This window comes from Anolis carolinensis, chromosome 4, assembly GCF_035594765.1.
Source record: "Anolis carolinensis isolate JA03-04 chromosome 4, rAnoCar3.1.pri, whole genome shotgun sequence".
In the NCBI taxonomy this organism is placed as follows: domain Eukaryota; kingdom Metazoa; phylum Chordata; class Lepidosauria; order Squamata; family Dactyloidae; genus Anolis; species Anolis carolinensis.
In genome coordinates, this window is record NC_085844.1 from 179,368,858 (window position 1) to 179,386,025 (window position 17,168).

The following is a 17,168-nucleotide window of genomic DNA, read 5'->3' on the forward strand; positions in this document are numbered from 1 at the left end:
AGCATAAAAGATGAATGAATCCTATCATATTTACCACAGTGCCGTCAGAATGGAACAGTTCTTCCCCAAAGGAAGCCCTGATTAAAATATAATTAAATTCCTTTTTAAATTGTGCAAATTATTAATAATCCACTTAATCACAGTGAACAGGATTTTTTCTATATATTTTGATTCCTGAATAATTGGGGCGTCAGCCTACTTCCATGGAATAAAATTAGAGCCTAGTTTACTAAGCCATTGAGATTTCAGGCAAAAAAAGTCACATCTCCTCCTAATGATGCTTGTTGGCCTAACAATACATGTGTAATGAGATAACAAGAGTTATTCAAGGAAATGTGACTCCCATACCTCTTCAAGAGCACAATGTCCCTATTCTGTATAACTAGGAGGTTGCTGAATTTGATAGTAATACTTCTTTTCATTTAAGGTTTCTTCCATTATTTCTGGTATTAGACTTGTAGTGGTGTAGTGGTGTACATTTATGCTTGAACTAAACAATTTGTCTCCTTTAGGGCAGTAAGTACCATTTAGATGTGAGAAATCTGCTCTTATGCTTCCCTATTCCCTGAATCATTTCTTTGCCAGCCCCTACTTGTTTTAATCTTTCCACTTGAATTGATATCTTGTAGTCTCCTGATGTCTTTCAGCGCTCTTTACTGAACTCATTTCTAATTTGTCATATAGGAAACAATTTCTGTGTTCTTCCTCAGCTTCCTCTGCTCTTAACAAGCAGCGGGATTCACCATGCACAACTACAGGTTTGTGTGTCGCTTTAAAACATTTATGCCTTTACTTACTGCTCTCAATAAAAGTCACTGAAGAATTTTCCCTTTACATTTTTATGAGTTAAACCAAATTATCACAGCTCGTATCTCTATAATCTGTTAGGAGTAACTGTTACTACACAAGAAAATTTACCTTGTATGCATTCATGCCTTAGTCAATCATGTAGTTCATTTCCAGTGTGTCCCCCAAACAAACGAGGGGTTTCAAGTATTGGATTCTTTCCATGTAACATTTTCCATGTTTTCCTAAGCCTCGTTTTTGAATTGGCCAGAGCCAAGGATAGACTAATAAACTGCCTAAACCAATTGCAGGAATACCCTACATACATATATACATACATACCCACATATATTTAGAATACGGTATAAATGGATGCCATTGCTTAAAAGAACATGTACTCTTTAAAAATATTAATGTGATACACAGCTTTTTGTGCGACAGAGGTTGTGGCATGGGGCAGGAGAGGAGCCATAGCAAGTGCCTTTTTGTGCTGTCATTTTCCTGGAGGAAGAAATTATTTGGAGTCCAATTATTAGGTATCCTTGTCCAATGCACACCTCTGAAACGGTGGGATCTTTTCAGAGTTTCCTGGAAGCTCCAGAGTTCCATTGACTTGCATTCTGCTGCAAACCCAGCCATATGTTGCATGGGCTCCCTGCAGTAATTGAGTGCTGACTCCACTTTTTTTTGGTTGTATAGATTCTTCTTCAATTTTGTTCATTAGAGTTTTCTATGCAGAAACAGGGAGTAATGCAATGAAGCCACTGTTAGCTAGTGGAATTCTATTCCCATGACCTGATGCTTTAGCCCACAGTCTGCTGGGTTCAAATATGCCTATGTGAAGGAGATGGTCAGGACAGATTCATGATTCTGTTGGTATATTTCCTCTGTTCATCAGTCTGCTCTCTAGATTATCTGGAATGTGTTCAAGAGTCCCCTGAATAAAGCCATCCAGACTGAATTGAACAATTGAGGACTTATATAGTAATTAACCTGTACTGATGAAAATAGAAGATCGATAATCTACCTTCCCCCCTCCTTTCCCCCTTCCCTTCCCTGTTTCAACTCCCTTTCACACTTCCACTCCCCATCCTATTCCTTTCCCATCCCATTCCTTTCCCTTATTTCCCATTGTATACCCCTCCCCAAATTTTTGTATGGTTTTATTTTATATGTGATTTGAAAATCGTTAAATAAAAATCATTTTTTAAAAAAGAGTCCTCTGAACTTGTTGGGGTAGGAGCTTTCAACATAAGCAAAGGCCTATCCAAAGTGATAGCCTATGTAACTTCGCTCAAGTCACCTTGAGCTCTGATTTATTGCATGTATGTATATGTGTATACACTGTTCTGCCCATATATTGTGGGAATGGCAGAAGCATAAATGACAAGAGTCTGATTTTTGTGCAGAACTCTACAGCCTAACTTCTCCCTCCTCTATTTTATTATGGGCCACCTCTACACTAACAATAATAGTAACAACAATAAAACTAGAACAACAATAATAAACACACACAACATGAAAACTAATGGGATGAATTTTACTAAGGGTCTAGTCACATGTCAATAAAATGAAGTAATGTGCTTGCAAATAACAATAGAGGGCACAGGAAGTATATATTTTTGCTACATTACATGAACAAAGACCTGCCTGTGTTTTTTGAACTGAAACAGGAGATTAGATATTTATTGAGTATGGTATCATTTTATGTTTTTGCATTATCAGATTATCTGCTTTAAAAGGATTTGAAATGGCATGTTTTTTTCTTGGTCAAAATGTAGATTCAAATTATGCTTTAGCAGTAAAATGTTCCAAAGTCGAACTAAGAGTCAGAAAAAATATAGTGAGATCTTCATTATTTACCTTTGTTTGATAACTTTGTATCTTTTGGGTGGTCCAGATTATTTTCCACCCAATAACAAATGAACCACACAGCCACAGAAATACAGCTGTAATGAAATAGTACCTTCTAACTGAGAAAGCTCAGAAAGATATCACTATTTCCCAAAATGGAATGTGTTGTTGGAATGCATGGGCATTACCTTTGTTTCACCTCAGGAAACATGTGGAATATGCTGCCACAGAATGTGATGGAGTCCCCTTCTCTGCACATTTTAAATGGAGATTAGGCTGTTAGGAATTGTGGGAGTTGAAGGCCAAAACACCTGGAGGGACGGCCGAAGTTGGTCCACCTGGCCACCTGTCAGGAATGATTCTGTATTCCTGCATAGGCATGGCAGGGAGTTGGACTGTTTGGCCCTTGTGATCTCTTCAAACCCTGTGCTTCTATGATTCTATGGATATGTTGTGTCAGACAGTATTTCTACAAGAAGTGCATGTCCCAATGGGCTCCTACGACCATAAAGGCCACCAGAATTGCCATGCATTGTGGCGATTCCAGTGGTGCACATCGAGAGGCATGGGAAACCCATAGCCCTACATCCTGCATTGCCCAACTCATTCAGCTGATCATACCATGGGAGGAAGCGTCGACCGTCTGGCTTCCCCCCATTGTCCTTAGTGGACCACAGGAAGTCTCCTGAGTTGCCGCTGTGGCAGCATGTTCCTCTTTGCCTCCTCTTTAAGCATGCCGGAAGTAGTTCTGCATCATGTAATGGGAGCCAGTGGGCTCCATGCTTAAAGGGGCAGCGAAGTGGAGCATGCCACCGATTCTTCCCCATCTGATGAGGTCCTTAGCGTGCTCCACATGGATAAAGAAAGAACATATATTCCTCAGGTTCTTGTACAGTACTGTATGCAACATATTGTGCCATAGATACCTTGTGAAGAACTGAAGGATTAGTGTTCCCCATTCTCAGCATTTGGGAGATCTATATTATGCCACTAAGGGAATATCATGGTTCTTGTACCAAGTGGTGAAGGGTAAGCTCCCCAACATAGTAATTTGTGAGTAAACAGAGTTGAACAGGGGTCTTCTGTACGACACCTCTGAAACCTAAACGTATTGAGTTATGGATGTTTATTCTGGGATGGGGATACAAAACAACTAAGGAAAATCAGAATACTGAATTTGTCTCTTGGCAGATATTTTCTAATTGGTGTTATTACTCTGTGTCTGTTTCAGCGCAACTGCCAACTTGTAACACAGAACTAATACGAGGATAGCACTGCCAAATTGTTGTAAATTACTCAACCCTGACCTACAGAACTATGAACTACACTGCAGAAATATTAATCAGTCTCCAGTTCCTGCACCATCCAGCCTGAAACATGGAAGCAATCAACCATATCATTCTAAATTTACTTTACCTGGGATATATATAGTGTTAGAAAAGCAATTCCTCTCTTTGTTATGATGTTTAGGTCACTAAGGCTGGATACACTGAGGATCAGTCAATGCTACCTCAAAAAAGTTGATTTCTCTATTGCTTTGTGTGGAAGTTCTCACTTCCAACCCAGATTATATTTTTAAAAAGTGACTCATTAGGAACCAGGAAATGACCTCTCCAGACAAAAATAGGATTTCTCTTCTCTTCCTATATATATATGTGTGTGTGTGTGTATTTCATCCTTTGTTGTCCTTTTCTAACTATACTAAAGAGAAGAATTTCATACCCAGTCAGATGTAATTAGAATCATCAATACTATCATCATCATTAGCCTTGTTGATAAGTAAACAGTTCTGGTTGCTTCATTTAACAAATCTTATTTACAAATCTTGTTGCAAGAAAATGCTATCTATGGGGACATTTTCATATGGATATAGAATGTCAGCCAATATGCTAAAGAACAGAAGAGTAGTACAGAAGAACATCTTGCAGATAATCTAACCTTAAATGAATTAGTTAATTTACACAAAATAATTCCCTTTCTTGCACTTTTCCAACTCACCCTGAGTTAATTAAGGTTAGAATTAAATAGAAAAGTCAGCAAATATCTCCAAGGGCATCAATACCAAAGAAGAGAAGTAAGAACTGAGAGAGAGAGAAAGTGGGGGAATATATTACCAGGAGAAAAGGTTAAAAGAATGCCAAAAGTTTATAAAGTCTTAAGTCAGGAAAAGTTTAGCCATGTGAATTGCAATTTAAAGCAAGGTTAAGGGACAAGCCCAATAAATTCAGTCTTGGAGCATAATCTGATGGAACAGTAGTGCTTGGAATGGGCAGGGAGGACTAGTGTCTTAGTGAAACAAACTGACAGTAAGTAGCATAAATTTTACTTAAAGCTATGTGAGATGGACTTTTAATGCAAATTGTCACAAATTATTTGGTGTGCAGCCCACATGTATCTGGCAATAATATCCCCCTATTTCTGGTGTCTGTGCATCCCGTGGTAGCCCAATGTGGCCCCTTATATCTGAAAAATTGAACAAATTTCATAGAGGCAGTGAATGTGCAATATTTAGGAAAGAAAAACTTTTTTCATTTAGTGTTTCTCCAGGCATGATTCCATCCTCAAGGACTTCCAAGTGTCACCAAAAGAATGGAGACAACATAATGATGAGAATTAGATTAGAAGTGGATCAATAGGCCTGACAATAAATGAAAGCTACACAGACATTATTGAGCAGATTAGGAGAGATAAATTAAAGTGGACAGTATATTCAGCAATGCCAGGGCAACATAAATGTTGGACCAGGAGACTTTAGAAGGATAATAATATATCAGGAAATGTAAGGTAAAAGAAGTAAATTGAAATAAAGCATTGGTATGACAGTATGGGAAGAGAAAGCTCAATAAACTGTGGTGAATTTGGAAGGCATTTTAAATGTGGCATATGTACAAATTATCAGTTTTATATGCTTGCTTATACCTCATTTACTTCACCATCACTTGGCAAAAAGTGAGGCACAACGATGACTTTAGAGTTTAGCATTGCTAGGCAGATCATTCCCAGTTTTACCTATTTGTAGATATATATTTACAAATAAACAAATACATTGCTTTAAAATAGCAACAATGATCTGATGCAATTCTGGCTACTATGAAAGCAATGGCAAATTATGAATGACATCTGCAAATTTGAATATATTTTAATGCATTATATGGTCAGTGTAGACAGTTCAGTGCAGTTCAAACTGCATTATAGGGATCTACACTGACCATATAATGTAGATTCTAACTGAATTATATTGCAGTCTAGATCCAGCCAAAGTTAAGCTCAAAAAGTGCCACATGATCCCTTTGCATACTGATTCAGATGAATCCCACTATGTTCATTAGTAGTGAAAAATGGGACCTTAGAGATCCTACCAGATCGTTACGGCAGTGTGTTCCATATTGTTTCATATCTATAAAAATTGTGACATTTTGACAACGTTGAGTTCATATCACATCTCTTCATATCTTGCCTTCTATATTTATACTAATGCATCCTCATCATTCATATTGTATTGTTGCAAGAATGGTTCATGCCTATGCCATTCATTTTCAGGACAATAACTGTTGTTTTGTTTGTAAGATCAGTTATCTGGGGTAACTAGAAAATCCTAGATTACCCAGAGCCCCTTCTAGTCAATTTTAACTCTCTTCAGTTTCATTTACCTCTCTACTTGTGAGACATCTAAAGTCCAGGGAGTATTTTAAAAGATTCTTAGTTTGGAATAGCTGAACAGTGCCACAGAATCCTGCATATCAGTCTCACTTTCTAGATGACATAGTCCCCTTTGCTGGTGTGTTAAATGATTCCTTGGAGGTAATAAATCTAAACAGGCAGATGTGCAGTTTCACCATCAAATTAATTACTAACACTTTAAGAGCACAAGTAAGAAAGCTTTCAAAGGACACATGGCTTCCATCCAAAAGAATAACACTGAGTCATGTTAACTTGTAGTTAAACATATTGCAAATGTCAGACAACTTACTTTGCATGTCTAAGGTGACCTACTAAAATTGGTTATCTTTCTGTATCTTCTTTTTCAGCAACAGCGCCAACTTGACCTCTTGACTATAACCAACCCCGGTGAGTAAGCCACAAGGCTGGGCTCTTTTTCTGTTTTCTTAAAGAGAAGGTTGTCTCTTTCTACTCTCCCAGACATGCAAAATGAAAAACACTGTTTTCCAGAAAATATTTAACATAATAACAACTGACAGCTATATTGTGCTTGTTGAAGCCCCGGGCACTTATCCATTCACAGAGCTGCCTCTTCAGACCTTTACTCTGCGAGTTTGAGTGCTGATATTTCTTTGAGCCTCGTGGGGTTACTGTTAGTGGTGTGTCTGCAGGGTAGCGATGCTATAATTCACATTGTATGTTCATGTATCACAGAAACATTTGGCTTAACTCTCTGCAGTAGTAAACGTGGATATTTAGTAAAGAACAGAGAAGCCAGCACTGATGTTAGCAAGAGAGAACACACAAGAAAGCTTGTGCTGGTTGATTTGGAATATATCTTCCTAATTTAAAAACAAGATGTTAACATAAAATGTTTCTGATGCTGTTCTTTCTGAAGGATATTGTAACATGGTTCTTGTTAAGTGCTACTTACTTAAAGCAGCTTCAGACAAGGCTTTTATCATGCCATCATCCTGCCACATTCACTGAATTTTAGGGTGGGTTGAAATGATGTTTTCCTCCATTCATAAATCTCCCCTGATTTTCCTTTATCAGTCTTTTTCTCCTTAGCTCAGAAATTCTGTTAAGGAGAAAAAGATGCAATACTGACATGAGGAGTCTTTTCTTTATAAATGCTTGTACTATTTCAGAATATACTCATATCAGTAATGGCTTTTATGTATTTGTTTCTTGGTTTCCTAGTAAGAGCTAGAGAAGCAGAATTATCCTTGTTGGATCTAAACTGGGTTTCATTGTCCTAGAGATATAAGGAATATACAGGTTTATTTTGTCCTTGATAAGAAAGGTTTTCTTGACATATTAAGACATCTAATAGAAATACTGTCAAATGTTTCAAGATGTTGGTACCTTCAAAAAGAGGAACAAAACAGGTTCCTTCTCCCTTCCTTACCTTCCCCTCTTGCTTTCTGTAGGTTTTGTACATTTTTTCTGAAACTAGCTGTGTGCAAAAAGTCTACTGCATGTGTTTGTTTGCACAATTTTTAGTGTTTATGCAAAAAGGTTTTTATGCAAGTTATTTTTGTATGAAAAATAATTAAAAATATCCGTATTTTTCAAAATTGTGATCTTGCCCTGCAGTAATATAACTTTCTAATGCTTTTGTTTCCCTATGTGAAAACAAAATAAGCAAAGATTTCCATATTTTTTGTCATTCAGTGAACATTAGATACCTCTGATGTTCCAGTGATGTGTGTTCTGTTCTGTTGTGACTAAATAAATGTATGGGACCGAGATGTGAACAATAAACAATAAATTCAAAATGGATATTGTGTAATGGTACTCTAACACTATGTTAAAAATCCAAATAGCTATTTTAGGATTGCTCAAAGGCTTGGATCATATCATAAACTCCTTTTAAATGTCTCTTTAGTCTCAAAAATGCCTAGCTATATTGCATGATAATTTGTTGTTGAAGCAATAGAAATTCAAACCACCCATGGGCATGCTGATCTATTTCTGTGAATCATTTGATGGTGATGGTGTTAACTTTTGGGAAATAATCTGTGTAAAGCGAATGATGCTTTGTAAGTTTCAGTACATATACTAAAGGGGTGTTTCAAACAGTTGCCATTTTTTGAATGTGCAGTGTATAGACTTAAACAAAGAAGTGGTCTAACTAGACACAGCAGCATGGGATGATTTGATATCAAACTGTTCAATGAACCATTACAGAAATACTTGATTGTGTGGGGCAATTTACATAGTGGACATATTAGGGAGCTTGCCTGACTTTTTCTTTAGGTTTTTAATTTCTTAAATTCAAATGCAATGTAATCACTATTCAATTTAGGCAAGAGAGCAATGCTATGTTTATATCTCTAGAAGATATAACATTTGGCATTATAGCACTGAAGCGAACAAAAAGAGACTGTGTGCAAAAGCAGAGCAAAATGAAACATCATAATACTTCCCCATTTTTCTACTGATACCTTAACTACAGCTCTTGCAAACCTGAGGTTAGAGTGGGGCTTAGACACAGCTCAATTCTAGAGTTTCAACATTTCACAGATGAAAAGTGGGATATATGTGACCAAACATCAGAGCATGGTCCAGATGGCAAAGGTACTAATAATGAAAAACACACAACCTAAGAGAAGCTGCAATGGACATTCAATATTACTGAGCCTATTGATTACTTAGGAGCCCCCGATGACCCAGAGGGTTAAACCGCTGAGCTGCTGAACTTGCTGACTCGAACTTCTGTCAGCAGTTCAAATCCGGGGAGCGGTGTGAGCTCCTGCTGTTAGCCCCAGCTTCTGCCAACCTAGCAGTTCGAAAACATGCAAATAGGTGGGAAGGTAACGGTGCTCCATGCAGTCATGCCAGCCACATGACCTTGGAGGTGTCTACGGACAATGCTGAACATGAGTACCAACCCCCAGAGTTGGTACTCATCTCTCTCTTTCTGTCCCTTTTTCCTGCCTCTCTTACTTTTTTTGCATGTGTATGTCTGCACAACTAAACTTAATGTCAGTGGAAAACCTTTACCTTTACCTACTGATTACTAACAAGATTAAATCCTCCTCTCCCCCCTATTAACTGAGTGGAAATTACATTTGCACTTTGAACACAGTTTGCATCAATTGAAGTAATCTGAGGAAAACTGGGGTGGGGGGGGAGGAGAAAAAAAATGGGATAGTTTAAAAGCAGCTGAAAAAGTGTCACAATTGCAGATTAACTAGGACTGTCTTGGCCAAATTGGAATAGTTACATGATATGGCGCCATTTTTACATGCAGAAGTTGCCAAGTTCAGACTTTGGTATCATTAGTTAAAAGAAATGAGAGATGATAGTGAGCAAAGATTTGCTGTTTAGGCCTGTCACACTGCAGCTAACCAGAACTGATAATATTAGACCAGATAAACAAGTAGTTGGAAGTGACAAAAAACAGCTTGCTGTGTTCCTCATGAAGGATAGTTAGAATAATAACTTCTGCCCCAAAATTTCTTAAGGAATCCATCCAGTATCTCAAATGGAGTTTTCATGCTTCTCTAGAGACTCTTGATTGTCCTGCGTAAGATCCTAACGAGGATGCTTTCCATTTATGTTATATTGTGAGACCTTTGAATCAACTGTGTTCTATGAATACTGGAGATTTATTAGCAGATAAATCTGCTAATGTGGACTTGCGGGCCACTCTTTTCATCTGTTCTGTACCATCAATACCATGTTAATATGGATGTTTTGTCAATTCAGAGCAAAGAATTCCTAATGCAAAATTATATATTTAAAACATTAATTCCTGTCCCATCCTGGGTTGCCAGATAGAATGGTATGATGGAATTAGAGTAGCTCCATCAAACTATTCTATCTGGCACCCCAGGATGGAACAGGAACTATTTTTATTTAATTAGCCAAATGATGCAAAAATGACAATTTCTTTCATTTGTTAAATTACTGTTTGGCCCATTAGTAACACAATAACCAAAACTGGGAGTTACTTTTTGATCATACTTAATCATATCAGTGACAGAGACTCCCATTCTAGGGTGCCAGACTAGGAGTTTACCTCAGGTGAGGTTATATTTTCAAATGAAACTGTTCAAGCTTTTGAAAATAATATCAATTTCCTAAATAAACTAATATCTTCTCCATTCTGTATTCCTCTAGCTCAAGACCCCATTTAGACATGAAAATATAAGATAATCTCAATTTCATTAATTTAACTCACAAATCAATACTCTTCCTGTGGCTTTAGGTTCTACTAGAACTGTTTTATTGTGTAAAATTATAGACATAGTTCATCATTGCTTGGTTAATATTCTTCAGTGATCAGAAAATGATATATTAACCCTCCTAGAGTTAAATGGGATAAAGTGTAGGATTTGATGTTTCTACAGTCTTGATTGAGGGTTACTGTGATACATACCACTGCTTAGGAAACTGCTACTTAAAATGAAATAACAAGAAGAAAAGCTTCAAGATGTGATTTGGAAAAAGTAACTTGAGAACAAATCCCTTGATTAAAATTCTCTGAAAAGCCATTCCCATTACTGTCTTGAAGATTCTGGCCGCCTCCTTCTAATTGAAGCATGAAAAATAAAATGAACTCAAAGTCATGAAGCTATAATACACCTATTAGCAAAAATGATACAAGGTAATAAAATGTGACAGAAAGTTGTTCTCCACTGAAACTCATGCTCCAACTATTCTTGATAATCCATGCTAATTAATCTTACATTGATACTGATCAAAGTACACGTCGAGGGATCCTGACTGAGTTTTCAAACAACCCCCCATAATTACTCTTCATGTTGTTGGTAAAAGCTTCATAAGCTCTTGTATTTAAAAATGAATGCTTATGCATCCTCCCAATAATGACAGTCTCTACTGAGCAAAAAAGAGAATACTCTAAATAAGAGAGCAGATGAATGAGTGGGTGGAGAAGTGTGTTAATCTGTCTGCAAAGTTTAAAATAGTAATTCAGTAGATAATGATGTTTATGCAACTCATTGGCTGGTGGGAATGGGAATTAGTTATGGAGTTGAAGGTAGTCAACACCCTGAGCTCATGCATATTTACTCAAAAGTAAGTACCAGGTTTGTGTAGGGTTGTAGCCTTTCACGTTTTTGCTTTTGTTTGTTTGTTTTGCAAAAAAAAAATCATATATTTTAATGTATTTCCATTTGGGAGAATAATTTGTAAATAATGCAAAAAAAAAAAAACAGAAGCCGACCATATGAAAAAATAAACAAATAAACCAAGCACATGTATTAGAGTTATACAAGCAGAATTAATTATACCAACCAAATATGTAAGTTATTGGGGTCTCTAAAACTTTTCATCAGGCTAGTAGATAAGCTGAGGCCACGAGCCATATGCGTCTTCCTAGGTTGTCCTGGACATCAATATATCATCTTGTCTGGTCTCTTCCTGCTTGGAAATACCTAAGCACATTTGAGCTTGGAAGAGGCTGGAAATGCAAAAAGAACTCAAGTGTGATAAAATAGTCATTAGCACAGTGACTCTGGCTGTTGTCAATGATAGTCAATATTATAGTTAATTTCATATTGAATAGTTACTGTCATAATCAATATCAATATTAAGGTCAAAATTTTAAAGTTAATTGATGTAGAAATATAAACTCCTTGTAATAATAATAATAATGAGTGTGTGCTTTTATTTGTTAATAACCAGAGGAGGGGTGTTAATTTAATAATATTTGATCAAAGCTCTTCATTCATTTCAACTAGTTTAAATGTATTTTCTACATATGCATCTCATTTTTTAAATTAAGAAACTGAAGTTGTCAAACATTTGGCCAGCCTGGAAAGCAGTCACCTTTGTCCACCTCTGTTCTATAGAAGCATTGAGGGACTGGGAAGGAGCAACAATGTGTGAAAAGACAGAATTACGAGTTTCTGGCAAACCCAATCACTGATCTGAATAACGGGGCGTAATCTCTGTGTGCTTGCTGAAAAACTTATGCAGGGTTACCATTTTCCAGTCTGTCACAACCAGGTACCTAATTTGTATAATGTGGAAACTAAGCACATTAATCATTGCATGTTGTTTCTACCACTATTTTTCAAATTTGATATCATTTAAATAGTAAGATCTGGCCTGCAGGAGTCAGCATACTGTAATGATTGCAGTACTTGTCTGGGACACCCTAGTTCAAATCTGTGCTTAGTTATAGAGATTACCACATGACCTTGCGTCAGTCATTACTTCTCAACAAACCTATTTTACAGGATTATTATAGTGATTAATAGGGAAAGGTGAACCATCAAAAGGAGCTGCATACCTTGCTGGTGCTGTAAAAGTATCACCATCGTGGCATTTTATCATGCACAGACATTTCTAGTAGTATTCTCATCAGATCATTCAAGGGAGGGTTTTTTTGCTATTACCTTTTACTCCATGATTTAAAAAAACTCTGACTGAGAAAGATCACCAAAGGAATTATCCAAGTAGTATAAAGGGCTTTCTCCCTCCTTGCTTTATAACAACAGTATTGTAAAGTAGCAGAGGAAGGTCTACACCCTTTATCTCTACAACAGACAATCCATGGTAACAAAATGGTTGTGACAGTCGTGTGGCAACCAAGTCCTCTCTGAAGCAAGCTATCTCCTGCCTTAATATCATATGATTTGTGTGGTTGTGTGTCAGTCAGTTGAGCTGTCTGTGCTTACTGACTGTCAAGAATGCTCAAGATTGGGCCATGCAGTTGCGCCACTAAAGGGAAGGCGTGCGGAGTGGCTCATGGCACCCCGTGCACCCTCCCTCCTCCCCTCATCACATGGTGGGGATGGGACAGGGTGCATTGGCACACCCCCCCCATCAGATGGTAGAAAGGGTAGCAACATGCATTTCCCTGCAGCCCTTTCTGCCATCACATGGCAAAAAGGGGAGAAAAGTGCGGGTAGCTCCATTGGAGCTACCCAAACAACACTTCCCTCCCCCTAGTGATGGAGAAAGCACCTTTTGACTCTTCCACCTCACTTTGGAAGGACCGTGGGCGGGGCCTGCCCTGCGTTGTGTGATGGCGCACAGCAGGCCCCCATCTAAGCCACACATAAAAGTGGCAAAATGGGGCAAAATACCTATGTGAAGAGGTCCTTAGTCTGGTTCTTCAGCAAACTTCAGTCTGACATGGGAGACTCTACCAGTAGCACTGCCCTTGTGGTAGTGCCATTGTGCCACTTAAAAAGATGAAACTTCTATACAAGAGTCCAGCCATCATTCAGTTACGTAGTCAAGCCTATTTGGCAACCTATGGGGAAAATTAACTTGAAAGAGAATGAAGGCAAGCATTCCTGGACATCTTCACTACCTTTAAGCATGATCTGCAAAAACCACACATTTTGCAATACCAAACCCCAGGAATGTTTCTAAAATTGTATCCTCTTTTGGTTCTGCTTTAATTTCAGGTGTCTCTCCCCCCCCCCCCCCCAATAATCTCTCAGATTACAGAAAGTCACAGGAGATAACTTCCTTTTCTATTTTTCTCTGTGAAATTGTAAAGATTTTGTAATGCTCAATAAGTACTAGGGGTTAAGGAGAAATGACAACATCACAACAATCTACATACGCTTCTTTATTCTTGGAATATTTTGTTCCATATTCCATTTTAATTTGTCAGGTCTTTGCAGCCAAAGGACTATATTATTCTCAACAATGCAGTTTTTCATAGCAATACGGAGACAGGACAGTATCAATAGCATTTTCTGTGAAACTCAGCGAACCATTGGAACTGATATTCTATCTCCCAGCCCTACCTTCACTTATCCTGTTATTAAAGAAGGATCAGCTTTGACACAACACACAAATACATGACCTGATACAGAGTGACACTGGAATTTGCATGCTTCCTATTTGTTTTGTTTTTTTGGCAGGTTCCCACCCCACAGAAACCTGAATAGTGTGTATTTGTGCATGAATGCGTGCAGGTATTATATGTGTGTTGTACTTTTTTGGAAATGTATTTCATCAAGTGAATTAACAACCAGAAAACATTTAAGAAGCTTACACTGTTACTTTTGAAAGAAAAAGTAAAGCTTTCCACAACACCTTATTATTATTCTAGGTCACTGTGATGTTTCCATGCACCTTGGCATGTCCCTTTAATTGGATCCTTGCCCACGAAGGTCCAGCATAGTTGCATTGAAAGCTGACATTTCCAACTAACTGACCTTTTCAGGCCCAGTGATACTTCTCTAATGATTATCCTCTTGCATTGTTTGGACACAATACCGCATACTTCACAGCACATAAAGAATATGGTCTTTGAAAACTATTCAAAATTTCCAATCTCAAGTTAGAAAAATGAGAAAATTGGGTGCAAACATTCATCAGAAGTGTTATTGTGCAGGTATCGATTTGAATGCCCTTTCATTTCTCTGGGAAAAAAGTGTTGTAGTGTAGAGTTCTAAATTAACTTTTGTTCTGTTATTTTCCCCTCTCTCTCCTAGTAACTATAAAAAGGTCAAATTCATTCATAAGCCTGAATAGATTTCCTGGATATAAGCAATAAGATAACAATCAACCTTCAAATAACCTTTAAAGAGACAGTATCCTCCTCTATGAACAATAATTGATCTACTCATTAAGCAGGAGAGAATTTTTTCCAGGCTCGCCTAAGCAAAAAATGTATAGGAGCAAAGTAAAAGGACACTATCGAGAACAACAAGGAAATGAAGTTTAATACAATAAATGTTTTAATTCTGAGCACACCAGAGACTCCTAATGTCTGTTAAGACAGAGGAGTAAGTAAACTCCTCTCTGCCAGATGTTTTGAATAACAACACTCAAAATCCCTGTTTAACATGCTCAGCAGTTATTCTCATTAGGCTTGTGCACAGATTTGGATTGGTCAGTTCCCCTTGGCCAATCCAGCTTGTTCGGCTTGTTTGGATGGCTGTAACGACAAGGGCTCAGCCTCCATGTTTTTTTTTGTTTTGTCTTGGTTTTTTTTTTTTGCCACAACAGAACAGTGGCTGTCAAAAACCAGCTGCCTTCGGTTACTAGTGGAGTGTGGGAGGAAGGCAGCCACTAGAAGGAAAAGCACGTGGGGTAAAAAGGCACCAATCCAGAGCCTGCAAATCAAGAGAAAAAATAGGGTTTTAAAAATGAAGCCTAGGGTAGGATAGCTCCAGGTCAACCACTCTTCCTTCCCTGGAAAGTAGGGAAGCCGCCTTAAAATGCCTTGGAAAGCTGTGTGCCTGCAGCACCTCTCTCCTCTAGAGTAGAAACTAACTAAGAATTAAATCTGGTCTCCTCTACAGACAGAAGGGAAAGGATCACAGAAAGAGTAGTATGATGCCTTTAATCCAGATCTTAACGAAGGATATAAGAACAAACGATGCCTAAAATGAGGGGAAGGGGAGCCTGGGAAGTCCCCCCTCCCCATATAATGGGCCAGACAGAAACAAATCTTTTGGCTTCATGGATTGAAAACAGATTTCTGTTTTCCCAAGTTCAGTAGGCTCCCAAAAAAAATGGATTGGGACCCCCACCAAAACCTGGGACACCAAAACAGATCGCAGTTTACCCGGATTGCACAAGCCTAGTCCTCATAATTAGACTAAATTTGGGGGGGGGGGTCACATCTTGTTTCCTCCGGTGGCAGCTATTTTTGCATGTTGAAACTACTAGCAGAACAAGTGAAATTTTACTTTTAAAAGAAGAACTCAAAAGAGTTATCCTGACTCACTGGGTGGATAGCAGATGAGCTGGAGAGGAGTCTCACTTTGTGGCTGTGCATCATCATGCTAAGAACCCTCATTCATCCGTTGGCATTCATGCTCATCTTGTGATGGTCTTGGTGGATAAAGACTCATGAAAACCCAAAAGATGTAAAGAATTACAGACCCATATCACTTTTGAATGTGGATTACAAAATCTTTACGAATATTTTGGCAGAAAGATTAAAGAACTATCTCAAAGACTGGATAAAAGAGGAACAAACAGGCTTCCTCCCAAATCGCCAAATTAAAGATAACATGAGGATAATATTAAATACAATAGAATACTATGAAAAAAATAATCAAGAAGAATTGGCCCTACTAAGTTTGGATGCAGAAAAAGCGTTTGATAACCTGAATTGGGACTTTTTAAAATTATTACTCAAAGAAATGGATTTCGGTTACCAATTTACAAATGCTATAAATGCAATATATGAAAGACAAGAAGCTAAAATTACGGTAAATTCACATGAATCCAAACGTTTTTATATTTGTAAAGGGACAAGACAGGGGTGTCCGTTATCCCCTCTGCTGTTCATCATGGTACTGGAAATACTACTGAATAGTATAAGGGAAGACCCAAATCTATTAGGCTTAAGAATAAACAAAGAAAATTACAAATTAAGGGCTTTTGCCGATGATTTAATTTGTATAATCAATAATCCTTTGGAAAATATAAAAAGATGGGTTAATAAAATTGAAGAATATGGGAAATTGGCTGGCTTAAGAATAAATAAGAAAAAAACTGTGATCTTAACTAAAAATATATCTCAAAACAAAAGAGAAGAATTAGCTAGAATAACAGAATTTCAGATAGTCGACAAAATTCAATACCTGGATATACGTTGACGGCAAAGAACTCTCAGCTGTTGAAAAATAATTATGACCAGAAATGGAAGGAAATAAAAAAAGATTTAGAAAATTGGAAGTCTCTAAAATTGTCCCTATTAAGCAGAATTTCGCTAATCAAAATGAATGTTTTACCTAAAATGTTGTATCTATTCCAATCTCTGCCGATCATCAGGAATATGAACATTTTTAATTTGTGGAACAAAGATATAGCGAAATTTATATGGCAAGGCAAAAAGCCGAGAATCAAAAGGACAAACTTAATAGACAAAAAAAAGAGGAGGCTTGGGTCTCCCTGACCTGAGATCATAT

General features: G+C 37.6%; 1 protein-coding gene across 2 annotated transcripts in view; it reads left to right on the plus strand.

Moving 5' to 3' along the window:
• bend5 (BEN domain containing 5) overlaps positions 1-17,168 on the plus strand; it is a 1,240,673-nt gene that overhangs the window by 644,897 nt on the left and 578,608 nt on the right. For both annotated transcript variants that reach the window (XM_062979625.1, XM_062979624.1), the window contains exon 6: positions 6,669-6,708. In XM_062979625.1, coding sequence (XP_062835695.1) covers positions 6,669-6,708 — 40 coding nt within the window. The remainder of the gene's footprint in view (positions 1-6,668; positions 6,709-17,168) is intronic.